Raw genomic sequence first — 22,733 nt, 5'->3', positions numbered from 1 at the left:
TAATCACTACAACAAAGAATTGGAATGGAATAAAATTCCACAAATTAAATAATTTTATGGAAATATTACTGCTATTACAGCAAGGCTTAATGTGATGTAAAAATAAGAAAAGGGGATTAAGGTTTAAACAAAAAAAAAAGTAGAATGGGCAAATGTAGAATATGTGATGCCAATGTGTACCCAACCAGAAGACAATACACCCATATTATCAAAATATACATTGGATTTTATGGGGAAAATATTTTCATTGAACATTCAAAGGCATTTTAAAGACTTCACGAGGATCTCTCATTTATTTAAGACACAGATGAGCTATAAAATAAATATTAAGAATTTTTTTCTTGATACTGACATTCTGTTGACACAAATCAAAGCAAACAAGTCTGTAATAAAACATGAGTGTTTACAAAAAGTTAGTTTTTAGTTTGATAGTTGGTGCAACTTGAACTGTATGTTGAGCTTTGCGTGCTGCATCTTTAGCTTTGCTGCTGGCCTGGTTTGCCCGAACAGCAGATTCCAGACGGGTTTTAAGCTCAGGTGCTGCACAGATGACTTTCTTGAAGGCAGCTGGATATAGAGGGCCAATACGCATTAAGTTCTGAAGGGCAAAATCATGAAGGCCTTTGGAGACTTGGGATGCAGATGGAATGGCATTTTCATCCAAAAGATATGAGATAAGGGTAGGAACAAGAAGAGCCACCAATTGCACTCCTATTAGACACATAAAAAGCATATAGATAATACAACAATTATAATCAAAAAAGGTCACATTACACTGAACATTTCTGATAACTGAGTCAGTCCATTATTATTTTAAAACACAAATCATAAGTCTTCTAAGCGCAAAATCTGTTGGTGAAGGTGTTATTTTCCATTATGGAGCAAAATCTTTTCTATACCCATTGATTATGCTTTTTTACTGTTTTACCATGGTGGTTGCCATTATCTTGTGACACTGCAGAGGGTAGGTGGTCTTCTCACAGTTTTTTTTTTAAAGACTAAATTAAAAAAATATATATATATAAATGTATATATATGATTTTTGATGCAGTAAAATGTTAAGATTAGTTTTGTCATACACCTTTCAGATGATGTACAAAAGAAATTGATGAATAATATTAATTGAAAAAACAATAACGGAAAAAATCCCATTAAGTTGGCAATTTAGTAGCATTCTAAAAATAGCCAGTAATGCAATGATCATTGATAGTGCACATTTACAGGCACTGTACTTAACACTTTAATGGAGAGCACCCATCCATTATTCAAAGAGATACTCACGGTTCTGCTCTTCACCCATGCCAACTAGATTCTCCAGGACCCTGATGCCCTCCTGTACAGCCTGCAGCTCAGCAGCAGTCATTGGCCGACTCTGTTCCACTGCCTTCAGTTTCTCCACCATGAGTGGAGCCAGAGCGTGAATGTATGGGGTACAAAGGGGACGGCTGGGATGTTGAAACACTGACAAGAGAAGCTGGTAACACCGTGCCTGAACCTAAAGGAAAGCACACAAAATGGAATGAAAAAAAAGAATAAAATGAGCATGGCACATTGAAGATTTGCCATGTGTCGGTTTATCGTTTTTTAAGTTCAGGTACTTACCGATGGATCACAAGAGTTGAGGGCATTACGGAAACGTTCCATGCAGCCCTTCTGCAGGACAGTCACTCCTACAAGTTCATTACTACCAGAGAGTAGGAAAAGTGTAATTGCTGTCAACATGCTGATGTCATCCATGTCAGGTCTGGACTCATCTAAAGAAAATCATATGTTTACATAGCATGTTGCTCATATCTTATCATTTAGGATGAGTACATATAGTACATGCAAACCTGGCTGTGAGTCCTCAAGTACCGAAGCCAAACTGCTTCTCACAAGAGCAGTCCACTGTGTCTGGAGGCTATGCACTCGAGCCAATGGTGAGGTGATGATGGTCTTGATGCCCTGCAGTGCAGCAGACACAGATGTAGGCGCCGAGTTGTCAGCAGTCTTAACTGCAGTTTCCCTCAGCACCCCAGTCATTAGAAAGAGAATGGTAGGTAGGATGGTCATACTTCCTGAGAAGAGAAACCGTGAGAACCTGAGTGTTAGAAAAAAAACGACATGTTAAAATAAGAGAACCTGGGCATCATTTCATGAGAATAAAAACAACAGCAAAATCTAAACTTCAGCCTTACAGTGATATTGAAGGAGCAGAAATACAGTACACCAGAGAATAATGTACTTGAGTTGAGATATCGTTTTTAGAAAAATTACAAAAAAGTATAGGTTCTTTTGTGAAACAGTGTTATTTGATTATGCATGCGCGCGTGTGTGCGTGCATTTTACCAGCAGGGGAGCAGAGCGAGGGTAGTTCTGCCAGGATGGAAACAGTGTTTGCCACCAGGCGTGCGCTCTCTTCAGGTAATCGTTGAGGCCTGATCAGCACATGGCTGGGTGACTCCGTGACACGTGTATTGAGCTGTGGTAAGTGGCGAATCAGGATAAAAACCAGCAACTCCATTGCAGCAAAAACCAGAGAATTGCCAGGGACGAGTTCACCAGTCTCTCCCCCTTCCCCTAGGGTGAGCTGAGAATCTCTTTGCCCTTCCTCTTCTTGGCCTGTGTTAAATACCATCATGACCTACATCAGTGAGACTGCCACATCACATTAATGTTTTGCCAATAGAACATAAACCAATGACACATCCATTCCTTTTCTATACCGCCTATCCTCATTAGGGTCATGGGTGGGTTGAAGCCTATTGATGCTAATCTCAGACGAAAAGTGGGTACACTCTCAACTGGTTGCCAGGCAATTGCAGGGACTATTTGATGTTCAATGACGATAAGATGCGTGTTTTTGGAATGTGGGAGGAAGTAGGAAGAACCAAAAAAAAAAAAAAAAAACAGCAAACCTACACATTCGCAGGGAGAACATACTAACGCCACACGGGGAACCTGAAGCCCTGATTAGCAACCCAACTGCAAAACTGTGACGCGGATTCCCTAACCACAAGTCCACTGAGCCAAACCTCATATAATTAAAATGGACACTCAGAGTAGTTTGATCACATTTTTGGCAAAAACAAGAACTTTATGACAGTAAGTTGTGTTGACAGATAAGCAAAAGGACTCACTGTGTTCGCTCATTACCTTTGTTCATAATTTGCTGCTGTACATGGTCCTGCGCAGCTCTTATGATTTCCTGTACTACAGCAGTCACCTGGAGCTGGACAGCAGGAGGGTCCCGGGTCAACAACAGTCTGTGTAGTACATTCAGGAGCTCCACTGCCAACAGCTGGAAGAAAATTAACACTTTTAATGACACTATTGCAAGGAAGTGAACATGTGAGCCATGTGGATCATGGGCCTTTGTTGTAGCCTTCACAATTTCAAAAGGTCAACCTAAACAAATCAACTCATAAGTTAGGACAGCACTTAAGAGGCCTTTGTCAACTTGTAAAGGCAGTAAATGTCACATGGCCATGTTGGATTTATCAGATGTTTGCACAAAAGCAACCCTAGCAAATGTGTCACTTGGAACTACAACCAACTTACTAGGAGAATGGAGCTGTCACTTTCATTTCCCTTACAATATTAATACTATTTAAAAACTTTTACAACTTAAAGTATTTTATTTTGACAAACTTTAAATTAAGGAAAAAGGTTTTAAAATGTTAATGGGTACAACCACTGGCTGGCATTGCACTCTACAAGACTGCCAACCTATAACAAGTAATCTAAAATCTACACCACCAGAATCCAATAAAAGTATTTCCTCCTCCTATGTCATAATATTTGTTGCACCATTATTTTGTTTATGATGACAAAAGTGCTCTTGCCTGGTCTTCTGCAATGTGGGTCCTTGCAGTGGGAGACTCAAGCAGAGTGGACAAGGCGTGCAGGCAGGACATGACATGCTCAATGGGTTCCTCTGGCCGGGGGAAGCAAAGAAACTCAATACTGACACCTGAGAGACAGAAAAAAAAATGGGCTTCAGCCATACTCACACCAAGCTTTTCCTTTATATTCTGGAATCTCTGTGGCAGGTACAGTAGATATAACAAAAACAACTATTGTTTACGAAAAAATGTGGCGCTGAATAACAATTGTTGTTCTGCCAGGTAAAATGGGATATTGAGAAACAACATCAAAATAATATGAACTACAATACATTTAATCTCTATAGCTTTACCTAACATTAGGTGCATCCTGTCTTTGATTGATTCCTCAAAGGTCTTAGCAGTCCATGAGGCTCCAGTATGGAGGGCAGGAGCCTTGGAGAGTGCTGGAGAAACATTTTTTTGTTCACAAGTTCCAAAGCCCGTGCTGCTCAACCACAAGGCCACGGCATGCAGTACAGGAGCCCAGGAGTTGCGGTAATGCAGCCTTGCTGTGTCTATCGTCTCTGGAGTATAAAATGCTCCACCTACACACATAATTAATTCACCTTTAAACATTTTAGTGGAGTAACTGTTTCAAAGCAAGCCCGAAAAGTTAAGCCCTATAAAGCTCTGTGGTGTGCATCCACATGCAGGAAGTGTGAGGGACAAGGCGTTGGACAGATGTAAACATGTTAAACATTTCATTGTGCTATTCAGGAATCAAAAGGCACAGTTATGTTGTACCATCAGGGGGTAGCTGACTGGAAAACTCTGTAGGCAGAGTGAGCAGGGCATAGTCTCGGAGCATGGCCAACCACAGCTGACTAAGTGAGGGCAATTCAGGCTGGACTAAAGTGATGAGACTGTCAGGTGGAAGCACATCTGAACCCAGATCATCATCATCCTCATCTCCACTTCGAACTGGTTTGACAGGCTTTGATTCTGCCTCTTTCTTTATCTTCATCGCCACCACATAAACCTGTTAAAATAATCGCTATGTGTTTATATGAATTCTTTACACCATTTTCAAGTTGAACACATCAGTGTTATGGACAGAGGAGCACAGTCTTGGGTCTCACCTCTGCCCATGCTTTAAGCACAGCCAGCTTCTCCATGGTGGTGGCACTCTCACTATACAACTGACTGGATGAATCCTTCCCTGCTTGCACCTTGTCCAGTGACGACACTAGCAGGTTGTGAACTCGCCGCAGGTCGTTGAGGTCACTGACTACACCACTACCAATCCAAGTGCTACACACCTGTGAAAAAGGACATTCAAAGATGAACACATTGGTTTTGGCATTTGAGTGTCCAGAAAAAGTCCCTCTGACAGGTGCTTCTGTTTGATGTGTTTTTTTTATCCACTTTTTCCAATGATTGGTTCCCTTCGTTTAGAAGACCCACATGTGAGGCACACTTTTGCTGGGTTGACACCACATGCTCATGATATTTACATTTTTCACGTTTATTGAGGCAACAAAGCGGCAATATTACATCCAAAGTATTGAAAAAAATTTGCTTTGGTTTGGTAAAATATGGATCTTTAAAGTCCTGACAGATCTTGCTCTCTTATTGTGTGTGAATTTCTGGTAGAATTAATATCCAAGGATAACATTTCCATAATGTGGAGTACAAAGAGAAATAAAAAGTGATTTGTTCAAATTGACTCGAAAGAAAAATCACAAAGTTTCTCACCTGGCATGCTTTAGCAGTTATGTCAGATGGTGTATCAGGTGAAAAAGCTGGTCTGAGTGCAGCACCGACCTTAACACATATATTTGAGAGCTCAATTATTTGACGTCCAATTATTTTGGTTATTCTAGTAGAACTGAATTTCGACAGAGAAAACTCAGAGAACTAATTTTTTTACTCACATTGGCCTGGTATTGTTCCAAGATAACATGCCCTGGGAACTCGGGCTCAGGAACACACGCAAACCTTTTAATAATGTCTTCCAGGGCCTGCAGACCAGCCATTCTCAACTGGTTACTGTGGTCTGTGGCAGCCATGAAAGCCATTCGGATGAGGTCAGACAAATGGAGCACCAGCAGATCTCCTAGACAAGAAGAGATGGTGAGGAAATTGAAAGATTATGTGAGGAATGCATTATGCATAACTTCAATAAGCAGTTAGTCGAGAAACTGAAAAATGGCTGTCCTGTGAATTCTTTCACCACTCTTAAAGGCAAAGGCACGTTATTTGTTACTTGTACAATATTTAGCGAAATCAGGTGTTTACATTTAAACTGTTTGGGAGGTGCAAGTACCAATTCCAAGTCTCATGTCCACCATGGTGAAGGAAACTGGCTGGAAACCAATCAAACATAGGTATGTTTATTAGTTTGTGTGGGGACTGCGGAGCCATGAGCTCATATTAATATGACAGCGGAGAACGTAAATCTTGGGTCCCTACTTTCACACTTTCCACTCTTAAACACAGACAGCAAAGATAATAATGATTAATTTCAACTGAGAATGCCAGAAAGGTATTATTGACACAATAGGTTAACTGTTGACAATAATTTGCTGTGGAGTCGAAAATCACCACATCATACTGAAATAGGTTGCTATTTTTTCACCTCTCTTAAGATATTCAGGATAAATTATTTTTAGAAGCAACTTTCATTATGATAATACAGTTTTAGTATAATTTACTAGATTTAACAGATCTGCCACAAACTGAAATGTGTCATACAACACCCTACAATAAAGGTTTGATTAAAAAAAAAAAAAAAAAAATCTGTTTATTTATTTATTTATTTGCATAATCTGTCCGACACATAAATGGTTCCCAGAAATCCCAAGAGAAAATCAGTCTTTGTTCGGTAATTTGTGTCATGTGTTTTGTAAAACATCACTTGTAATACCTTTGGGGTTCTTTGCTCGTGTAGAACGGGCAGTTGACAAGTCAAAGTGTGCTTTGTCTGCATTCTCACACAGCAGGAGGATGCGGCACAAGCAATCTGCGGCAAACACTCGCGTCACCCAGCGAGGTGCCACTGAGGGCTTAGATTTGTCATCTTCGCCTAAACCTGTAAACATGATGTCGTCGTCCATCTCATCTTTTTTCTCAGAATCTTCATCTTTTTCCATCTCAAATGTTACTGCTCCGCCGATGTCTGACCAAGAAGATGGACATAAATTCAGGCATAAATACACGAGACTCAGTTCATAGTATCCTATCTTAATTTGTTCAGAGAACGGGCTCGTCTCTTGTCTTCTCATTTAATGTCACCTGTTGTTGCTGCAAGGACATCCTTGCATAGTTTAAGCCAATGTGAAAGCTTTTTCACTGCAAGTGATGACAGCATGTGGCCCAGCGTGTCATGAATATCAGAGCACAGCTTCCTGTCTGTTTCGTGATCCAGCATGCCAAACAGTGCCCCCTCAAGACCTGTCTCAGTGATATTCAGCTCTGAATCAGCAACAAAGTAAAACACCAATGTCTAATTAGAAATTATGCAAGCACAACACATTCTCGTTAATGTCCTGGTTTGCACTCACTTATTGCAGTGTCTTTGCCATTTCCTGCCTTCTTTGCAAGGCTCATGGCATACTCACAAACCTCAGAGGCCTCCCTCTGAGTAAGTTGTCTCAAGCAGGCTACGGCAGCACGGCGCAGCAACAGGTGAGAGCTGCATAAGTGCACCTGAAAAAGTCCCATCATCATCATGAGGCAAAATGTCATTACTACAGCAATGTGAGATATTTGTTGTTGTAAAGTGATGTAGAAGCCTCTAAAAACAACAACAAAATTATTCAGAATAATCAATAAAAAGTAAAAAAGTATTAATAAATTCCCATTGCTCTTACACAAAGACATGGAACCAAGCTTGAAAGGTTGACATGACGAGGAGCAAACATGTGTAGCTGCTGGAGACAGGAGATGGCAGCTGCTTGCACCAGTGAGTCTGAATGATCTTGCATTATGGCACAGCCAACCAGGCAGGACGAACGGATGGTTGAGATAGTGGCACCGTTTCCTTCATAATATATTGGCAGAGTGTATGTAAGAGTTACATAATTGTTCAGATCTGAGGTTTAAGATTGCTAATACAGTACTACCACCTGCTGGTAAAGAAAGTTGAGTGCAATTACATGGCAGCAACGTCGCATATTAAATGAAGTCTGATTTTCTCTCCAATAAATTTACCTTGTAATTCTGGTCCAACAGTAGTGATGAGAGCGCCCAAGCAGCGACCCAAACACTGATGCACCTCTGTGTGTGATGGGGGCACAGTGAGAAGTAAGGTGAGGACCAAGGACAAGGTGGGTTCCACGTAGCCTCTGTACATAGGACCACTTGAGTCCACAATGAGAGCCAAAGAGTGCAAAGCCCAAGTCTGTTGAAAAAAAAATATATAATAAAAAAATTATACACAGTTAGATATAGTGATGCATATCAGAAGTGATGAATTGAATTTTTGATCTTAGTCTACTTCAAGTTGAAACGAAACCAAAAACAAAAATGCTCAACACTGAAAAATCGTATTTTCCTTTCAGCTTGTTCCCTAAGGGGTCGCCACAGCGCGTCAACCTTTTCCATGTCAGCCCAACACCTGCATCCTCCTCTCTAATACCAATTGCCTTCATGTCTTCCCTCAATACATCTATCTAATCAACATTTGGTTTTCCTCTAGATTTCTTTCCTGGCAGTCCATCCTCATCATCCTCTACCGTTATATAATACTATATAATGTTTTTGCTGTGTGTGAAGTAATTTAATTACAATAAAGTAATTAAGCTCCAGTAAGTTAGCAACCATTATATTTGTGTTTTAATGTTAGAGAATAGTTTTGAAGCTACTCAGAATACAGTACACAACTATAAACAGTAAATGATCAAGTCAATTCAACAGACACATTGTTCCATCTTGTTTGGTGATATAAATATATATATATATATATATATATATATATATATATATATATTTATTTATTTTTAAACAGTCGCTGATCTGTCCCAAAAATCCTGACAGTGTAAACCTAGTCTCAACTCTTCTCGAATAGCCTCACAACAATCTTCCTTTCTCGGCTTCCACCACATGGTTCTCTGGTTTGCTTCCTCCCCACCACCAGTCATTTTACACAACACCATCCTACGCTGTCTAGCCACACTCTCCCAGTAACCTCGTTCAGATTACATTCTCTGCACAAGATGTAATCCACCTGCGTCTTTCTACCATTTTTATGTCACCCTAGGTTCCTCCCTCTTCTGGAAGAAAGTGTTCATTACAGCCATTTCCATCCTTTTTGCAAATTCAACCACAACCTGACCTCCATAGCTCCGTTCCTGGATGCCAAACTTAACCAACACTTCATCACCCCAGTTTTCTTCACTAACATGTCTATTACGATCTGCACTAATCACAACTCTCTCTCTGTCTGTCTGGATGCTCAGAACTACGTCACCTAGCTCCTTCCAGAATTTATTTCACCTCGGTTACATTCCAACTTTGAGCTACCTCCTCTAATCACATTAAACATACACCTTCCAAGCTAAAGTTTCAGCCTCATCACTCAATCTGATACTCTTTTCACCTCCAAGACATTCTTAGCCAACTCGTCCCTTAAAATAACCCCTACTCAATTTCTCTTCCCAGCTACACTATGATAAAATAATTTGAATCCTGCCCCAAAACTTCTCACTTTACTGTTTTTTCATCTGCTCTCCTAGACACAATATATAAACCCTTCTCCTAATCATCACATCAACCAACTCCCGAGCTTTTCCTGTCTTTGGCCCAACATTCAACGTCCCCAGATCCAGTTCTAGGCTCTGTGCTTTTCTCTTCTCTTTCTGCCAAAGAACCCGCTAAGCAGTAACTGAATTTCCACCGGTGCTCTGTAGGTTAATGGTGGAAGTGGTGGAGGTTGTTAACCCGGGCCATGTCCAATCCGATATGGAATTCATTGGATGAACATCTTTGTTTGGCAAAGTTTTAAGATGGATGCCATTCCTGACACAACTCTCTCCATTTATCCAGATGTGGGACAGGCCTACAGTTTGCAATAGCTTGTCCCACCCATAGGGATGCATTATAACACAAATATATATACTGTAATTTAAAATGAAGAAACAATTCCATAGAATGGTGCCTGCAAAAATCTGGAGGCTGTGGCCATACTGTACCTGGACCTCATGAGAGGATCCATCCTGGGCCAATGCCAGCAGGATACTAACACTGGTCTTTAAGTGCTGACCAGAGCCAATTCCTCCAACATATCGATGCAGACAGCCAAGAGCCAGTGAATGACCTGTCCTTGACACTACATCACGAGCTGACTTCAGCCTGCAAACAGAGGAGAGAATATATGAACACCTGATTGAAGTTCAGATTTAGCTCAAGACAAATTTACCTTGAAATCAAGATTTTAAACAAATCTACCCCTCCTCCCCTAAAGGCTTCTTTATACTCGCATGGGCAGTGACTGCGCTAACGTCACTGCCACTAACCTGCTAAGAGTTTACCCTTTTACTTGAATGCAACCAATGCACGCAATTTTGAAAATATTCTTCCGAACACTTTCAAGCCAGGGTTGTCGCTACAGCTGGTATTGGCAAGGACGCCACAGGGTGGAATTTCCTCCGCAATTTTTCACCATTTCTGGTAGCTGTTTTTACTTTCCATAACAAGGAACAAGGCAACAACAATAGTGACCGTGCTTGCTGCTCAAACGTAAGACTCAAGATGACCAGATAATACGTTTAATTATTCTGCAAAATCAATCAAGAAAGTGGCAGCATAAATGGTACGTGGAACCAAGTGCAATGGTGAGTACATCAGTCATCACAGCATGTCACAAAAATTGACTTATTACAAGAGATGATCTCTCCAGCATTCTACGCACAGCAACATTTATAGCGCTGCATGCGTCAAATGACGCACAGGGGCCGCGCAGGGCAAAGATTCAGCCACGTGATGCAATGAAGGTGTTGTCGGCCGCACGAGCGCGGGAGTAAAAAGAGGTCATAAGTCTGATCTGCAGGTGAGAGAGGGAAAACGTACTTGTCAAAGCTGGTCTGTGCCATTCTAGCGATGAAAGTAGCCTCTCCCACTACTTGAGCCATTCTGCCCAGGGCCTCACCAGCAGCACAGCGCAAGATTGGATTGGGATTGTCGAGGGCCCCCATCACCAGAGCAAGTGCGGACTTTCGGACCTCCTCTGGGCCCAAAGTACTCTTGTTCTCCGCCAAACCCTTGATATAAGACAGGAAAAGATGCAATTTCTCAACATTTATATTGAGAGTTGAGGAAAAAAAAATAGAGCCTTTTCTTATATATGGATTGATTAATTCTCACCTTGAGTGCACTCAGCACAGCAGTGAAGATGTTTAGTTGGACGGCTTGCTGACGAACTCCTTTAGCCTGCTTGATACATTCCGCAAAGTGATCTAGCATCTGCAACCTGAATTACGTAGACCAGACAGAATTAATCGTTTTCAGTTTTTACACAACAGCAGTGAATACAAAAACTAAATAAATTAATCAGAAATTCACATTGTATGTTTAATTAGGGTTACAAATAGGCTCATGATTTCATAGCTCACCTGTGTTTGAAAGAAACATGCGGGAAAACTACACCAAACAGAGCCACAGATGCATCAATGACTGATACTCCCAAAGGGAGTGGACCTGGGATAGCTTCACCAACAGGCACCCGCAGGTATATTGAGGATGGATCATGCTCCAAAGCCCCACTTCCGGATGCACTGTTAGGCTGCAACTGTTAAGCAACAGTCATAGTTTGGAAATCAATAACTTTGTTTTTTGTTAAAGTTATATGGACAATGAGGACATCAGCAAAAAAAGTTATTTAGAGAAAGAATGTCATTTTAACTATCCAAAGTGCAGGTTATTTTACCTGATCCTCTATAGACTTGTGGTCAGTTTCCTGCAACCAGGAGCCCATGAGCACACTGTCGTCATAGTGACAAAGTGAGCGCAACAAAGATGTGGTGGTGTTGGATGAGTTGTCAGTCAAAGTGAATTCTGCCACCAGCTCTCTGAGGAGGGCATTGAAGCTGCCTAAGAAAATATAGGATAGATTTTTTTTTTAAAGAGCTTCACTATTTCTCAAAAGGCAAGTCTTTAGAATTTAAAACTATAACAGCAAACAGTGTCATATTATTTAGAGCAAGGGTGCTCAATGCATCGATCAAAACTGCCTGGTCAATCGCGGGACGCCGTGCCAAAAATAAAAAAAAAAATACGTCAGCCAATGTTCCCTTCTAATTTGTGCGTGCGCAATTGGGGACCACTGATACAGTCTCTTCGCAGATATTCTGCGTTGCGCGCAAAATAAATAATCACCCAATGCTAATTGAAAATATAACATACAGCTATCCAGTTTGTGGCATTTTGGAAAAGGATTCAATGAGTGAGGGATGACTGGTTGTTACATCCAATTGCACAATTCACACACCTACTGTAAAAAATTAAAAGACGAAGCCAATGGTTTCTTTTAGGCAGCACACCGAACTTTCTCTAACAACCTACTCCGCCACACTATCTTCTTCCTAGTTTACCTTACACCCCCCTCCCTCTTAAAGACGTACACTAATAATTACAAATGTTACAGTACTTACGCAGCCCATCAATGTGTTTTATAACGACAGGGTCCACCACCGCTGCTTTAGTTAGCAACACAGTCTGGGCAACGTAGAACAAAGACAAGCTAGACATGCTGCTTATGTTTACTTTCGATATTGATGGAGAAAGTTAAAAAAGAAATGCTGTTGTTTTAAGATGCAATGACTGTCGGAGTATGTGAATAATCAAAGAAAAAGTGGTTAAACTGGATGAGATTTTCTCTTTTCCGAGTGGGAAAGATCTGGTCTGAAGCCAAAGTAGAAAGTGCAGGATGAGATGGTGTGTAAGTTTGAAATTCCACCTTGCCACAGCCTGATCTAGGATGAAAGCACAGACAATACAGTGCACAAAAAGCTAATTCTGTATTTTAAATACAGGAGGCAATATAATATTAACCTTAAAACGGTTAGGGAGGATCAACATCATTCCCCCCACCCCCGCGTCGGTAGCTCGCATGAGGCTGGCTGCTTGAAAAGTAGATCTTGGGGTAGAAAAGTCTGGGCACCCCGGATTTCGAGCACTGATTCCAAATTAGTGTGCTGTGGCACATTAGTGTGCTGTGAGAGCTCTTCCGGTGTGTCAAATTTCACTTTCATAATCATATTATTTATTTACAACAAATAATTTATCTTTGTTCATCATCCTATAGGAGGGGAATATAAAAACAGACAGAACATTTAAAAGCTCTTCTATTAGACAGCAGAACGTGTATAATTGACTTGTGTATCCACTTTTGTTTGTTGGTATGCTGTGACATTTTTCAAATGTAAGATATGTGCCTTGACTTAATGAAGGTTTACAATCACTGATTTTGAGGATATGTACAGTGTAAAATTAAATAAAGCAAACTCAAATGTACATTACAATTTATGCTGAAAAAATACCCACAAAATACTAGGGAAGACATCTGAAAGCTGACTAAACAATAGCAGCATTCGCCATTTGTTTCCAGTGATATACAAGTTATTTACTACTGCAAACAAACTGGTGTCTGATGATTCTATAGAAACTACAGTGGGCTTTTGCAACATCTAGACAAATTATTGTTGCTTGTGCATTCCCTTCCGGATGAAACCCACACTTCAGTTCCTGCACCAAACTCTTGGTTAGGGTGCTTTGAGTCTAGTCGTTACTATCCTAGGTTGTAAGCTGTTGACCTGTTTCAGTGAGTTGTATACTTTCGATTAGAAAAAATCCAAATGCCTTACCTTCATATGTTTTAGGAGGCAATAGAGCCAAGATGTCATACAGCCGGAGCCTCACCATTGCTGCACTTGCTTTCAGATGTGCACCGTGAACTTTGATGATTGCAGGAACACTGAGGAGCAGACATTGCATTGAGACATGTACAAAAACTTGTATTATCATATAAAAAGTCACCTGTACACCCCTCGATCAAAAACACCATTATGAAAGCATAATACTCACTGAGATATCATAGTCATAGCGCATTCAATGGGTGTCATCAGCCTACGTATGATGTCCTCAGTAAGGAGCTCAGGACAATGAGCCACAAAACTCCGCATAGCTAAACAGAAAGGGACAGCATCAGAAATGACCATGTTGTCATATATTGCATGCTTATAAAGAAGCAGGAGCACATAGGTTTACCACATAATGCCCCAGCACGGCCTTCTAGGGTGACCTGCCAAGTAAAAGAGTCTCCCCTAGCCTTTTCTGCCTCCAGCTCCTTTTGGGACCGAGGAAACACATTCCTCCACAGCAGCAGCATCTTGGGAAGGTGATAACGGACAAGGGATGGACCTTTGCGTACATACAAGTCAAAAAGATTGGAGCTAGTGTTAGACAGAGCGACCATCATTGGCAAATCTCAGATGAGATAGCATGGCATCTGTGAGTGCCTCACCCATGGTCATGAGGGCACCCAGCAGCAGCCATCCAGCTTGGGTACGCTGCAAAGAGAGTCGACTATTCTGAGCCGCTGTCCGAAGGAGGTCTTCAGCTATACTTACCACCAACTGCAGGGACACAACACTCATATTTTAATCTATAAACCTATGTTTGTTGCGAACATTTAGGACCCAAAAATGTAACTGAAAGAGAAGAGTTGGAGCTACTTCCTAAATTGATGTCTCATAGAAACTTGTTTACAAACCTTGCCCTTAGAATGTGGGATTCCTAGAGGGCACTGATGTACACCTCCAAGAAGAGCTGCCATCGCAAAGCTGTATCCGCTAACAGCCTCAGGTGAACTCTTGAGATGGTTTATTCTCTCAGCACATCGGTCCAGCAGCGGGGTTAATTGATAGGGCAGTGCTACAGCAACACAGCGCAGGCACCAGGCAGCAGCCAACCGAGCGGCCAAGCTCGGGTGTAGCAGCACTGAAGTCACCGTCTCAATAAGTCCTGAGGAAGAAGTCATTGAAAATCTATCAAAGATATTTTGGTTGTAAATGTCATTTCAAATTCACATCATCACACTCTGGTGATTAGGAATGGATTATTAGGAATGGATTCCAGTAAGAGCATCATAAACCGTGGGTCTCTTACCAATGGAAGGCTCCTGGATGAGAGGTGAAGCTGTGGCACTCAAACTCTGAACAAGGCTGCCCAGCTCTTTCAGGGCACAAACCATAACATGCTGACTCGCTGAAACATCAGCTGCACCAGTCTTGTTTTCTCCGTTGACGTCATTAAGAACTGCCTCTGGAAGAACATGGGGAAAAAAAAAGGCAAAATACATAGGCAACTTTTAGAAATGGACGTGACCTGTAGTGATGTAAATACGGTCCAGATTAGATAGAAAAATAGTCTGAAAATGATCTTGACGAGACTGGATAACAATGTTTCATAACATTGAATAGCGTGTCACATTAGTTCATTTGTTTTATATCAGAACGTTGCATGCGCTCTGCTTCAGACGTTTTCAGAATTCCAAAGAACTTATTTATACAAGCCACAATAAAAATATTTTATAGCTTTATCTCCAGAACGCCACAAAATTAATTAAACTGTGTAATAATACTTTAGCAGATTTAGAAACCTCTTCATAAACCTTGGCCTCTTTTTTCCACTGTATAGTTTAAAATACATAGTATAGAATATTAAATAAGTGGCTCAGAAATGGCTGTGTTTTGTGCAGATGTATGGATTTTACATTATTCTACCATTGTCTTAAGGCTATAAAGAAAAACAACAAAATTCACCTATTGCACATTTGAACAGTTTAAAGATTACCAAGCAAACCTGGGTAGTAATAATGACTTCATGAGAAGAATAGCCATTTTCAGTTTGTTCAGCGTGCACGTGCTAGATAAAACAACACAATCTGATGGACCAGCTTGTAAAATGCTACTATGAGCAGAAGTAGCTTGTTCCTGCTATGAGTGTGCAAATTTTGTGGCCCATGCAGCTTTCTTTGCACAGTAAAAGCAATGTGATCTGCTGATGATTAATTTGGAATGTGTAACATAGAACCAAAACATCACAGGAAAACACTGGCAGATGACAACATATGGTATGCCAGAGAAAAAAGCCAGTCCAAATTAAGATTTTATTTTTTGGTCATGAGTATTCATATGTAATATGACGATGATAATAAAATACATATGATAATGCAGAAGGTATTACCCATGCCATACAAAAGCTCAAAGAACAAATGTGTCTGAATGCAACAAAGGTCAAACCATGCCAAATATTTAGCAGAAGACTGGAAAGTGATTGACATTTGATAAGTTCTTGTTTCGTAATTATCTGAAAATCTCCATCCTCCTTACCCACAGCCCTCATTTGCTTGCTGATGGCTTGGCAGATTTCTTTGCCCGCTGCTATTTGTGCCTTCTCGCCAAGTAAGCCCCCCAGCGTGGCACGTAGCATAAAGGAGACGCAGCGCCGCGAGTACACAGCTTCAACGTGCGTCTGTGTGGCCCGTGGATGGGACACAAGGTCCAAAACATGGGAGAGAAAGGTGGCAAAATTGCGCTCCAGCCACTGACCACCAAGCGTAGTCACAAACACAACATAAGCCTGAGGAAAAGGAGGATTTATACGTAAGGTGGCGTAATAAGGTGCAAAATTATGTTTTGTTGAAAGAATTCAGCTCACCTGTGTGATGCCCACCCGGACTTCTCTGCTGACAGAACCACCTCCTTTCAACATTTCCCCTCCACTCTTCAAGAAACCAGATCCACCCCGTAGAAAACCTGTAGCCATTAATTCCAAAACTTCCTCAAGTGTTGACCGTTTCACATTCTGGCGCATCACTAGGGGAAAATGAACCCAAGGTGAGTAAATGAATCTATTTAAATGAAACTATATTAAAATCTAACCCGCTGCTTGTTTGGGCATTAGAGCTGTAGCCATGATGGTCCCTAGGTGTTTAGCCACAGCAACACGAACACCATAATTTGAACCCTCCAGAGCCTTGAAACACACTGTGGCCATGTTCTCCAGTTCTGTAGTCCACATGAATACTGCCTCATTCTGCAGCTCCAAAAGACACTGGCGATGTAAATGGAATCAAGATGGTGCCATGTTAGTAGTCAAACAACTTGTGCATATTTTTTTCTCTGCTGCAAATTCCGTTTGTCCTATGGATAACGGCAAATTATTGTTTTGTGCAAAATCTAAATTCACAATACAGTAGAGAAATTTGTTTAATCAGTGCAGTTTCGTCAACATAGATTAAATTCTGTATCGCTTAAATGTTTTTATTGTCATCACATTAATAAGTAAGAGGATTTAGTGAGAAAATGTCTTAACACATTGAGTTAGGGTTTTTTGCTTCAGAAAATCAACAAACTGTCTTAATGGTTAGTTCAATAGATTATCCAAACCTAGCTTTACGGTTTTATTGAATAGTAATTACAATGAGAATGCGGCAAACCTTTGCAACTGCACACCGCACGGCCATTGACCTGTCTGTGAGTAAAGAGCGGGCATTCTTGTAGATGTCTCTGTGACATGAAGCTGCAGCTCCACCGAGTCCACTGAGCACCTTCTGCAGACTGATGAGTATTTCTCCTCTGCCTTGGGACTGTAAATGTAGTGAAATTAGGACACCTAATTCAAACGTCACGTAAATTCAGCACAATGTGAATCCATTTCTCCAATGCATTCAAGAAAGCTTTTTTAAAACTGTATCATAACGTCCTACCTCCGCACTCTTTAATGCCTTCAGAAGATTATTAATGGTGTCCGGAAAGGAGCTTCCAAGCATTCTGCCCATTTTCTCATAAAAAGCACCAACGCAGGCCACTGCAGCACTAACAAAAACAACAACAATAATAATCAGATAAGGTTTCTGTATCGGTAAATGAACAATAGATATTGCATTGTCAAATTTAGGATATAAGTTTTTTAACATTTTTATTGTTGAAAAAAAAAATTCAATAAGGCCATGATAATATGAGTCGAGAGCCAGATGAAACCTAAAAGCTGACTCATCATTGTTTAAAGACAACACAGTTCAGACCAGTAATGAGAAAAACAATTGATCATCAAAAATTCAGTTGACTGATTGGAATTCCTTGTTGGTGTCTCTTGAAGCACTTGGGAGTGAATGGAATGTACTGGCAATCAGCAGACGCACTGTTCATCGAACCCCAACAGGTTTGTGGGTGAAAGATGAACATTACATCAGTTAAGTGGCATTAAACTATGGCCACAAGACCCCCAATATGACAATTTAACAACCACAAGCAACAGTGAAACAGGAGATCAAAAAATTCACACATAATTTCAACAACCCTCAAATATATAATTGAGAAAAAGAAATCACAATTATTTTCGTGTTAATTTTCCCCAAAGTCGTGCCAACACATTTTGGTCAAATATCTATCCCTCGGACCGTCCGGACTTTTCTTTGCACATCACTCTTTGTAGATACAAATGGGCCTGACATTGATATGCAGTCATTACCAGGCTGTATTAGTGCCTGCCACAGAGCCACATTAAGCTTAATCCACCATTAAAACATGAAGCATCAGAAAGACATTTGGCTGAATGGCCAAATCCCTTGAAGAAAGAAATACTTTACAGTAAACTGGTGGAATTTAACCCTAGAGAACCCATGGAGTCACACATGCCCCAGTGTAATGAAACAACGCACCACAGTTACTCTTTTTACCCTTAAAGCCCGTCTCACATGTGTGTGCATTCAATGCCTTGTTTTTTGGTAGATCAGGTCCACTGGGTCATACGTGACCCATTATCTAAACTGGAAGTAAATTAGTAAGTTTTTCCAAATGTGATGTTTTTGTGTTCCTTTGATGCTTATTGATTCATTTAGTTAGTACATATAATTTTAAAAGAGGATGTGGATGTCTTGGGTTCTCTATCGTTAAATATAAACGTAGCATAAGAATGTTTTTTAAAACAAAGTCATTACACTATTAATTCAATTTAATCTTACAGTTTTGTTGGCAAGTATGCAGTGGTGTCATCCTTGCTTCTGATGATGTCATTGCATTTATCAAGGGTTTGGAAAACTGTGAATGTGTCACCAATGCTGTAGAGGGTGGCAAGGTTTTTAGCAAGCAGTTTTCTTGTTGGTGGACCAGGAGCACTGCTGATGAGTCCAGTGAGTTGTTCCACCAGCTTTTTCTGCTTCTCCTTCACATCCACCTGCCGTTCAAACACAAAGTATTTAGCTACAATCTTATGAAGATCACAGCTCTCAGTTATTAAAAAAACATTTCAGTCACCTTATTTGCTGCCACGAGGACCTTATCCAAGAAACGGAGCCATTCGAAGATGAAGACAGGCCTCTTTGCTTCGGTGATCTGAGCTAGGGCTTCCTCATTGAGCAGGAGACTGTGAGCCAGCTCCATGGCGAGGATTTTCACTGATGTCCTCGCAACTTCTTAATGAGTATTATTGAATCGTGATATCAAAACAAGCTACGGGCCACCTGCTTGAAAAATAAATAAACATTTTAGCAACTAATACTTGGCAAGATGTTTGCATTGAATTAATTTGATTTCATGTTTAGACTTTGTACTTGAAGTATGGCAACACAGAGTTAGCGCTTGACACATCATAGCTACGTTATTGTATTTTTACTTGAAATCGTAATATAGACGGCGTTCCATTATCCGATCGATTTACCAGTCGGAAATTTTACCGTATGTCTGTCGGGGCGTTTCAACGTTCCACTTTATGTGTTGACGTCTTCCTCCAGCTGTTAGCAATCTTAAGCTAGCGACGCTTACGATCAAAAACTACACCTCGAAAATACATTCAAACTCTGAATGAATAATAGCCTCTTACTACCTTGTCTTAACACACTTGGTCGTTTCAAACAGCTACTTTACAAACCACGAGACTTAAGCAACCAGGCTATTTAATGCATGTTCCGATGCCCCGCTGATGACTACTTGCTGTATCGATTGTGTTGCAGCAACACTAGTCCGATAAAACTCCAAAATAACCCCGTAGGCAACTCTGCCACAAAATAAAGTTCTTAAATTTGGAGGTTATCATTTTAATGATTCATCAGTTAGAATATGCGTTTTGAAGTTATCAAAAATCACCTGCCACTTATATTTATTAAGTACATACAGGTTATGGAATCTTTAACGTCAAAATGTTGCTTAGTCGGAGTGTATTATCGAGGAACCAAACCTAAGCGGGCCGACACCACCAGGAAAATACACTGCTCATGGGAAAAGCATACTAGGAGGACACATTCTATTTTTTTCAACCTTCATAATGTCCGATGAGGAAGATGATTATATGTCCGATGCATTCCTCAATCAGATGTAAGTGATGAGTTAGACAACAGTTGCATTATCGAGGTTGCTGCTCGGCGCATCTTGTTAAATATTGAACCATTCAGTACTCAAAATGTTTCTTTATTGTGTTGTGCCTGTTGTAAACTAATGTACAACAACTTATACCACGCTAAACTCCAAACGAAATGTGGTACATTAACCATGATCCTTATAAATCCAATAATTGAAACAATACTTCAAGTCTTAATGTATACATATTGAAATGTAATACTGGATTTAAATCAATAAGTCACTCAACTTGTAATTTTGTTGTTATATTAACTCCCGTTTTCTTTTGTCAGACAAGATGTCAAACCAGGTGTCACCATGGTGAGGAGAGTAAAAGAAGCAATGAAACGAGAAGAAAAGCACAAAGAGATCAACATTAAAAATCGTCAAAAAACCTTCAAGGAGCAAGAAACGGAAAGCCGTGAAACAGCTTTACAAAGCTCCATTAGTAATAACAATAAGGGATTTGCACTTTTGCAGAAAATGGGCTACAAAGCTGGGCAAGGCCTGGGAAAAGAAGGCATGTGTACATCTTGTCTGCTTGCTGAAATTTGACCTGCTTCTGTATTTCGTGCATGCGTTGATCATAATATAATTTTCTATCTTAGGTGCTGGTAGAGTTGATCCGATTCCACTGAATATTAAAACTGGTAAGAGGCATTTTGTCATCGTTAAATTTAGTTTAATGAGTACATTTTTATCCTTTAATGAACCAGACAGAGGCGGCATTGGGATGGAAGAAGCAAAGAAGAGAAAAGCTGAGGAGGAACTGGAGCTGTATCGAAAGAAAATACAGGCTAAACAGCAAAATGAGACCAAATCCCTGCAAGATTTTAGGTAAAAACTTCCTGAATCTGTTCCTCAGAAGACTGAGCAATCGTAGCATCCCAATCCATCATAGTCTCTGTCTGCCCGCCTTGTCTGGTTTCAAGGTCAAGAGTCAGGACAGAGAGAGACGAGCGGAAAATTGAAGGAGACCTAAGAAGAAGTCAACGAGCCTGTGAGCAGTTGGATTCTCAGAAGGTTGGAGAGTTATTGGCTCCATTAAAGATATTCCAGACATCGCTGTTGTAAAGAAAATCATCTATCACTTGAGTATATGGTAGTCTGACAGAAAAATGACACCGGATGTCAGTTTAAAAATAGTGCTCAAGTTTTTGTTTCTGTCTAAACAATTGGCGTTTTCATTTCAGGGCATCACAGTCCCCAGGGAAGAGTGGTACTGGCCTAAAGTAGGGGTTGAAGAAGATACAGATGATCTTAAGGAAGAACAACAGGAGGAAGATGATGATGATATTTGGGAATTAACTGTTAGTTCTGATTAATTTATAAAAATATTTTACAAATCCAAATTCTGCAGTCAAGCCAGTTAGGTATTACTGTATGTGCTATGTTTATACCGTATGGTGTGAAAAGGTGCCTGTTTACTTTCCAAGCAGTGCTTTCTTCACTTTGCATGTAGTTCCGCCACCCACTCTCCATAAGGGGCAAGTAGGTGCATGTATGTGTTTCTGCTTTGGGGAATTTTTAGAAAACCATATAAAATACTCCCATAGGTTGCAGCTAATATAGTAATCTTTCTCTTACAGCCATTTGACCAACTGCAAATGTTGACATCCTATTTAAGAAGGATCCATTTTTACTGCATATGGTGTGGAACGACCTATAATGGTAAGCTTGATGAAAACATTTCACTTTTTGTTTTATTCCCTTTGTTGATTGACTGAAATATTTTCCTCTTTCTAGATCAAGAAGACTTGTCCTCAAACTGTCCTGGGGATACAGCAGGAGACCATGAATGAACTTAACCAATGTAGTGTATCTGCAGAGCTGGATGGAGTCTTATACATTGTGAAAAGGGCAATAACAGTGGGCAGTTTTAGTATTGACATATGTGGGGGGGTGATTCTATTACCTGTATATGTTTGCCCTTTGTTTGAATCTAGAATTTTTTTTGGTAACGAGGTTTGATTTAAATGGAAAAATGATATCCAATAATTTCCTATAAATGTGTCATATGTTATCTTTGTAGAACATACGTGTTTTAAAATTAACAATGTGGAAAATGTTTAAAATTTACAAGGAGTATGCATGCTGATTAGAGACGGTACTCGAGCGACAACAGGAAAAAGCTGGAGGTGGCAGAGATGAAGATATTGGGGTACACTTTCGGCATGCCAGGTTGCATAGAATTAGAAATTATTTCATGTGAGGGACATCTGAGGCTAGATGTTTTCGAGACAAACTTTGAGGGACCAGACTTCAATCATTTGGAGACATTCAAAGGAGAAATAGTATGTTGAGAGATGGATGATGAGGGTGGAGCTACCAAGCAAAAGAGCGAGGAAAGACTAAAGAGGGAAGACATGGAGGGCAGTTGGTGTGAGGGGGATGCAGGCGTACATGGCAAAGGATGGCACGCTGCGGTGACCTCTAACGAGACAAGCCTAAATGAAAAGATGATTAGCGGACGCAGTGTATTGCATGTGAGGAGACTGATGAAATGGTGGAAGGATGTGAAGAGGACGGTCAA

The 22,733-nt window shown here is 40.4% G+C and overlaps 2 protein-coding genes across 3 annotated transcripts; one reads left to right on the top strand and one right to left on the bottom strand.

Moving 5' to 3' along the window:
• Nucleotides 1-278: 278 nt before the first annotated feature.
• heatr5b (HEAT repeat containing 5B) lies at nucleotides 279-19,818 on the bottom strand. Its single transcript, XM_061837992.1, has 36 exons — nucleotides 19,543-19,818; nucleotides 19,124-19,329; nucleotides 18,832-19,043; nucleotides 17,575-17,683; nucleotides 17,305-17,454; nucleotides 16,748-16,919; nucleotides 16,524-16,681; nucleotides 16,196-16,445; nucleotides 14,970-15,125; nucleotides 14,575-14,825; nucleotides 14,326-14,437; nucleotides 14,070-14,222; nucleotides 13,887-13,986; nucleotides 13,667-13,776; nucleotides 11,731-11,894; nucleotides 11,417-11,592; nucleotides 11,169-11,274; nucleotides 10,875-11,065; nucleotides 9,998-10,157; nucleotides 8,019-8,208; nucleotides 7,679-7,848; nucleotides 7,370-7,514; nucleotides 7,101-7,280; nucleotides 6,733-6,984; nucleotides 5,741-5,922; nucleotides 5,562-5,630; nucleotides 4,946-5,125; nucleotides 4,611-4,845; nucleotides 4,178-4,411; nucleotides 3,825-3,952; nucleotides 3,136-3,280; nucleotides 2,329-2,601; nucleotides 1,833-2,057; nucleotides 1,603-1,754; nucleotides 1,282-1,495; nucleotides 279-711 (listed from the first exon to the last, which is right to left on the bottom strand). The coding sequence occupies exons 2-36, from the start codon at nucleotides 19,247-19,249 to the stop codon at nucleotides 404-406; spliced, it is 6,138 nt and encodes a 2,045-aa protein (XP_061693976.1). The 5' UTR covers nucleotides 19,250-19,329; nucleotides 19,543-19,818; the 3' UTR covers nucleotides 279-403.
• gpatch11 (G patch domain containing 11) lies at nucleotides 18,864-22,170 on the top strand. 2 transcript variants are annotated; one of them, XM_061837998.1, is made up of 8 exons: nucleotides 18,864-18,999; nucleotides 20,494-20,720; nucleotides 20,809-20,850; nucleotides 20,917-21,037; nucleotides 21,133-21,223; nucleotides 21,394-21,510; nucleotides 21,790-21,871; nucleotides 21,947-22,170. In XM_061837998.1, exons 2-8 carry the CDS (start codon nucleotides 20,519-20,521, stop codon nucleotides 22,000-22,002), a joined length of 711 nt encoding a protein of 236 aa, XP_061693982.1. In that variant the 5' UTR covers nucleotides 18,864-18,999; nucleotides 20,494-20,518; the 3' UTR covers nucleotides 22,003-22,170. The 2 variants fall into 2 exon arrangements, with proteins under 2 accessions (XP_061693982.1, XP_061693981.1); XM_061837997.1 differs by lacking the exon at nucleotides 18,864-18,999 and adding an exon at nucleotides 19,993-20,179 and having other exon boundaries at nucleotides 21,947-22,165.
• The last annotated feature ends 563 nt before the right edge of the window (nucleotides 22,171-22,733 follow it).

The sequence above is a fragment of the Syngnathoides biaculeatus genome, chromosome 12 (assembly GCF_019802595.1).
Source record: "Syngnathoides biaculeatus isolate LvHL_M chromosome 12, ASM1980259v1, whole genome shotgun sequence".
Lineage (NCBI taxonomy): Eukaryota > Metazoa > Chordata > Actinopteri > Syngnathiformes > Syngnathidae > Syngnathoides > Syngnathoides biaculeatus.
This window is presented reverse-complemented; position numbering and strand designations above follow the sequence as displayed.